Source organism: Pezoporus wallicus, unplaced genomic scaffold (assembly GCF_028554395.1).
Source record: "Pezoporus wallicus isolate ANWC-B61680 ecotype Strahan unplaced genomic scaffold, APGP_CSIRO_Pwel_v1 scaffold_7392, whole genome shotgun sequence".
Taxonomy (NCBI): domain Eukaryota; kingdom Metazoa; phylum Chordata; class Aves; order Psittaciformes; family Psittacidae; genus Pezoporus; species Pezoporus wallicus.
Window position 1 is genome coordinate 477,797 of NW_026639923.1, and position 6,545 is coordinate 484,341.

The 6,545-nt window shown below is 53.7% G+C and overlaps 1 protein-coding gene across 1 annotated transcript; it reads left to right on the plus strand.

Annotated features, from left to right (window-relative positions):
* The first annotated feature begins 371 nt into the window (after nt 1-371).
* On the plus strand, nt 372-3,581 carry ACTB (actin beta). The gene is made up of 5 exons (XM_057416824.1): nt 372-526; nt 789-1,028; nt 1,522-1,960; nt 2,271-2,452; nt 2,819-3,581. The coding sequence occupies exons 1-5, from the start codon at nt 404-406 to the stop codon at nt 2,960-2,962; spliced, it is 1,128 nt and encodes a 375-aa protein (XP_057272807.1). The 5' UTR covers nt 372-403; the 3' UTR covers nt 2,963-3,581.
* Nucleotides 3,582-6,545: the final 2,964 nt, after the last annotated feature.

The following is a 6,545-nucleotide window of genomic DNA, read 5'->3' on the forward strand; positions in this document are numbered from 1 at the left end:
CAGGAGCGGGCAGCGCGGCTATTGTGTGCGGGGAGCGGCGGAGGGGGGGGTGGGAAAATGGGGCGCGGGGCTTTGTCTGCTCCGCGCCGCCCCCTCCCACAGCCGGCAGGAGGGGGGGTTAAAGCGCGGCTGGGCCGGGTGGCGGCAGCCCCCCCGCTGGGAAGGGGCGCGGTTCTCCCTCCCGGGCACATGGAGACGGCCGCGGTGGGGTTTGTTGCGGGGGTGGGGGGCGGCGCCCCCTCTAGCGGGCGGAGGGTGAAGCGGTGCCGCGGCGGCAGGAAGGAAATGGGTGGGGAAGGCCTTGGAGGCATCGCCTGCCGCTGCCTTCCCCGGGTGCTGTGTGTGTGTGTGTGAGACCCGCCATGCTCACCTGCCTTCGTCTCCTCTCCTTCCGCAGCCAGCCATGGATGATGATATTGCCGCACTCGTTGTTGACAATGGTTCCGGTATGTGCAAGGCCGGTTTCGCCGGGGACGATGCGCCCCGTGCCGTTTTCCCATCCATCGTGGGTCGCCCCAGACATCAGGTAGGTGGCCTGGGTGCATGTTAGTAGATAAAAGAGATGAAGTTTTGATAGAGGTGGTTTCCCTAGAGGCATTTTGCTTCAAGAAGCCTTCTTATTTGGCTTCCGTGCTACAGCAGAGCTCGTGGGGAATGCAGTTTCCTATAGAGCTGTATGTTGGCTGAATGTCTTTATTATTGATGGAGGAGGAATGGTAATTGGAGACTGAGCTTTGAGAAAAGAAGCTATCCCCTTCGGTTTTCTCACCACTTACTCTGTTGTGCAGGGTGTGATGGTTGGTATGGGTCAGAAAGACAGCTACGTTGGTGATGAAGCCCAGAGCAAAAGAGGTATCCTGACCCTGAAGTACCCCATTGAACACGGCATTGTCACCAACTGGGATGATATGGAAAAGATCTGGCACCACACTTTCTACAACGAGCTGAGAGTAGCCCCTGAGGAGCACCCTGTGCTGCTCACAGAGGCTCCCCTGAACCCCAAAGCCAACAGAGAGAAGATGACACAGGTGTGTATAGCTCTGGAGCTTGGAGCTACAGCAGGTGTTGCTGCAGGCCAGCTCTCCTCTTCCATGTTGTTCTCTGTCCTCCTTCACCACTCTTCTCCCTTTTTGCCATCTTTACAGGGTTTTCCTTTCCTGACCTGAGTCTCCTCTTTGCTGGACCTTGACAGGTTTTGTTTGCTCTTCTAAGCTGGCTTTCTCTGAGACTGAACTAGCAACTTGTCTAACTGCTGTTTCTGACTAGACACTAATCTATTTACCAACCTTGAGTGACTGTACTGTAGTTACTTGGCATTTATTCTGTTCTTTGCTGTGACATGTGGATGGGTCTGGGTGGTGGTGTGGGTGGAGAGGAAGCAAGATGAGCATGGACTTCAAGTGGGAGTGAAGACTCAGGGACAGATTTAAAACCACTTGCATGGACTTGGCGTAGACCTGTAGCAAGAAACCAATGGTTTTAGTTTTGCTAGTGGCTCAACCTCTTTTTTCCTCTCCCTAGATCATGTTTGAGACCTTCAACACCCCAGCCATGTATGTAGCCATCCAGGCTGTGTTGTCCCTGTATGCCTCTGGTCGTACCACTGGTATTGTGATGGACTCTGGTGATGGTGTTACCCACACTGTGCCCATCTACGAAGGTTATGCCCTCCCCCATGCTATCCTCCGTCTGGATCTGGCTGGCCGTGACCTGACGGACTACCTCATGAAGATCCTGACAGAGAGAGGCTACAGCTTCACCACCACAGCCGAGAGAGAAATCGTGCGTGACATCAAGGAGAAGCTGTGCTATGTTGCTCTGGATTTTGAGCAGGAGATGGCCACAGCTGCCTCTAGCTCTTCTCTGGAGAAGAGCTACGAACTCCCTGATGGCCAGGTTATCACCATCGGCAATGAGAGGTTCAGGTGCCCTGAGGCCCTCTTCCAGCCATCTTTCTTGGGTAAGTCAAGCTCTCATACCATACCTGTGCCCTTTAATGTTCCCTCTGTAAAGGGTGGCCCAGAGACCATGGCAGTGAGTTCCCTTGTTGCTGCTGGTTCGTATTGAGGTTTCTGCTGGCCCACCAGTTTAGCTTTCTGCCCTGTCAGAAGCTGTTTGGCTGAGGGATGTGGGACAGCAGAACAAGGAGGTTGGGCCTGTCAGAGCCATGGCTCTAGCGCCTTCCCACCAGAGGGGCTCTTGGTTACCCATAGTAGTACTTGGCTGTGTCTGAGCTGTTGCTGACTGGAGGCTGCTCATTTTCCTCGCAGGTATGGAGTCCTGTGGTATCCATGAAACTACCTTCAACTCTATCATGAAGTGTGATGTGGATATCCGTAAGGATCTGTATGCCAACACAGTGCTGTCTGGTGGTACCACAATGTACCCCGGCATTGCTGACAGGATGCAGAAGGAGATCACAGCCCTGGCACCCAGCACAATGAAAATCAAGGTAGGATGGAGTGAGGGGAACAGCTCTGAACCTTGATGCTGAAATGCAGAGTGTGGGTAGAGGGAGGAGAGCTAAACTGCTGCTGGAGCCAGAAAGCGTGCTTCTGTGTCTGGTGCAGCCTTGGTGGCCTTGCCCTGGCCAAGGTGGCATGCACCCAGCCACATGAGTAATGGGATTAACGTAAATACAGCCTGCAAAGAAGGAGGAGGGTGTGTGAGGTTTTGTTTAAGCCTGTTGGTGCTTCATGGGCTCTTGGCCAGGGCTAGATGTGGGAATTAATTGGGCAGCTCCGTCTCACCCGGCAACATGTGGGCAGTGGGTGCAGCCTGACCCTGTGCATCTGACCGATCCCTCTTCTTCCTCCAGATCATTGCCCCACCTGAGCGCAAGTACTCTGTCTGGATCGGAGGCTCCATCCTGGCCTCCCTGTCCACCTTCCAGCAGATGTGGATCAGCAAGCAGGAGTACGATGAATCCGGACCCTCCATTGTCCACCGCAAATGCTTCTAAACCGGACTGTTACCAACACCCACACCCTTGTGATGAAATGAAACCCATAAATGCGCATAAAACCAGACGAGATTGGCATGGCTTTATTTGTTTTTTTTTTGGCGCTTGACTCAGGATTAAAAAACTGGAACGGTGGAAGGTGTCAGCAGCAGTCTTGAAAAACAAAAAAAACACGTTGGAGCGAACGCCCCCAAAGTTCTACAATGCATCCGAGGACTTTGATTGTACATTTGTTTCTTTTTTTAATAGTCATTCCAAATATTGTTCTAAATGCATTGTTACAGGAAGTTAACTCGCCTCTGTGAAGGCAGCAGCCCAGCTCGGAGGGAGCCGATGCCAGTTACTGGTGTTAGGTTATAATTGCTTGTCTGTAAATTATGTAACCCAACAAGTGTCTTTTTGTATCTTTCCGCCTTAAAAACAAAACACACTTGATCCTTTTTTCTCTTCGATTTGTCAAGCAAAGCAGGCTGTGTTCCCCAGTGATAGATGTGAATGAAGGCTTTACAGTCCCCCGCAGGGTCTAGGAGAAGCGGTGCCAGTACGCGGGGGAGGGAGGGGCTACCTGTACACTGACTTAAGACCAGTTCAAATAAAAGTGCACACCATAGAGGCTCGACCCGTGTTGGTTGTTGGTTCTTTGTTCCACGCTGCTGTGTGACGGTTACTGCATGTGCTGATCTCGCTTTGCCAGGCTCCAGGGGTGGCTATCTGACGGGGTGGGAGCTGGGGGATGGCTGGTGCACAAGCCACATGGGTCATGGTGATAGAGGTGGGGAGAGCTGAGCCTGCCAAAGTGCGCTGGAGTGCTTGCTGGGAGGTACAGGGAGCTGCTGGAGGAGGTGGTGTCCAGCTGCTGCCCTGTGTGTGCTCTTAGCAGGGTGGTTTGGCCTGGTGAAAGCCAGTGGGGAAGGTGGCTACAGCCCTTTGTGGGGCAATATTCCCCTCTTCATGCAGCTGGTGCTGTGTGTTCTGCTCCTGGAGGGAGGCTGGGGTTTGGGCTGGGTGGCACTCTTCCTCTACTGCTTTGTTGGGTGGAGCAGCTTTCAGGTGAGAGCAAGAGAAAGTCTTCAGTCAAGTGGAAAATGAGAGTCAGGGCCACAGGGTGAGGCTGGGAAAAGGGTGTGGGGAGAGGAAGCTCTTGCAGGGCAAGTGACACCTGCAGCTCCAGAACTGGGTCCAACCACCAAGGGTGGTGAAGCTTTGCAGAAGGTTCAGAAGCTCAAAGGGACACCAGCAATTCCTGCGTGCCCTGGGAGCTGGAGCTGCTGCTGTGGGAAGAAGGGGACAGGACCAAAGAGAAGCAGGTCAGAGACCAGGGAGATCAGAGGCAGATGACACTGTGCACTGCCCGCTCAGGCAGACCAGACCCTGGAGTCTTGCTTGCAGGCATGCTGACTTCCCAAGGCTCTTCCAACCTGTCTGTCTTTGAAGAGCTAATGGCTGTGATTGTGTCATGCTCCCAGCACATGAAAGGCTCCGTTGGCCCTTTAATCCTCTGCCTGGCCTGATCCTGCTCCAGCATCGTGCTCTATTCAGGGTGGACCTGCCGGTTTCTGCCCTTCATCTCCCCAGCTTCCCCCCTGGGTGCAGCAGGAGCCTGGCAGGGCTGGAGGTGCAGACACTGGGCTGGGCGGATGAGTTACTGGAAGCACCAGTTTGCATCAAGGAAGATGAAATGGGTTGAAGCAAAGCCCAACCTGGGCTTATAACCTGAGGTCTTGGGGAAATGGAGTGAGGAGGAAGCAATGGCAGCTCTTGAGGATGGAGCTGGTGGGAGCGGGGCAGGAAAAAGGCCAGGAGGCAAGAAGAGATGATGGCAGTAGGGAAATGGGGCACCTTTCTTCAGCCCTCCCTGAAATGGTCACTGCTCCACTTGGAAAACTGTGTTGGGACACCAAGAACGGAAGAGGTGATGGTAATGGTGAGGAAAAACCGAAGAGCAGCTCAGAGGGGCAGAAGTGTGGGGAGAGGACAGGTGATCCGCTGGTGCAGAGCACTGGGCACAGGGGATTTGGGGTGATTTTCAAGCTCCAGAGTGCAGTGGAAGAGGCTCTCTGTGAGTTAACACTTTGTGGGGCATTGTTTCCCCTCTGTTCCCATTCCACTTGCTGTTCCAGGCAACCAGCCCCCCAATAAAAGGAGGCTGAGCCTTTCCTAGCCCTTCCTGATGCGTCTCCAGCGCAAGGCCATGGTGTGCACAGCTACTCTGCAGGCTGCTCCAGCAAGGCTCGGTTTATTCCTCCTCTGGGCCATTACATGCTGGAGAAAAGAATGCGATGCCGGGCAGGGGAGCCTGCGAGCATTACTCACTGCTCCCAACTCCAGTGAGCAGGGGGGAGCCTTGGGGTGGTTTCCTTTCAGGAACACCAGGCGCTGGGAGAGAGGGGACATTTGCGACCCCAGTTTCTCTGTGTTTTGAAGGGCTTGGTTTGTCCCTTGCTGTGTCACAGAGGTGGGGAAATGCTTTAGCCGCGTCCTGGCTCTCAAAGACGCCAACCATAGGCAAGGCTCAAGGAAGACGAGTAGGGAATAATCAGTCCCCTGGCTACTTCCTCCTCCTCCTCCTCCTCTCCAGCACACAAATAGCCAGGGGTTGTGGGGAGACTGGGAGGTTTAAACCAGCCACCCATGGGCCAGGCTGTCTGGGGCAGCAGTGGGGATGGACTGGGATTTCTCAGGCTGCAGACGGCGGGACTGGGCTCCAAAGCCACCGCAGCCCTTTCTCACTGCCCTTTAGCTGCTAGGAGGGAGCTGGCTCAGCTCAAAGGAGCTGAGTAAACATGTTTTATGCCCTTTCTTCCCCCAGAGCTCCCAACTTTCGCTCCTGCTGGAGACAGTCCCTGGCACTTCACCTGTAATTAGCTGGTGACCTGGAAAGTCACCTTGCTGAGCTGCTTATGGAATCAAGCCACCGCCAGGAATTAGTAATGTCCTTGGCAAAGGAGACGCTTGTGGCTCTCGGGATTTAGCCCTAAAGGGCCTCATTGTCTCTTGGTTATGTCAGGGAGGGGGGGTCCTGTTCTCCCATTACCTGCGTGCTGCTGCAGGAGAGGGGCCAGCACGGAAAAGCCCCAGGAAATCCCAGAGCATTCAAACAAAACTGGCCTCCTTGCAGAAGTCCCCTCAGAGGGCACAAATGGGCTTTCCTAGGTACCAGTTCAGGGATGAGACTGTGGGTATCAGGTGTGCTTGGTGCAGAAGGAGTCCTGGTCTTTGAAGTTAGTCCTTGCAGAAGGATTGCTGTCCTGGAGCCTCCTCTGACTTGTGTTATACCCATCTCTAATCTACTTTAGCAGGCCTTAGGGTATTAAACCATATCAAGTATTGAAAATCACTTAGAGCAGTGGAGCTAGCAGTTCACCCAAGCATACCAAGTGCTCTGGCCGCTGTGGTCCAGCTGGGCTTTAGTCATGCTGACAAGATGAGATGTCCAGGATGTGTCAGTCTTAAGAATCAGAGGAGAGAAATTACCCAAGACTTTCCAGAGTGAAAAACACAAAACCCCCAGCTCATTTTGGCCTTGAACAGGAGAGATTTTGTCTTAGAGCAAAACATCTTGCTGGTAGCGTTTGTTTGTTTG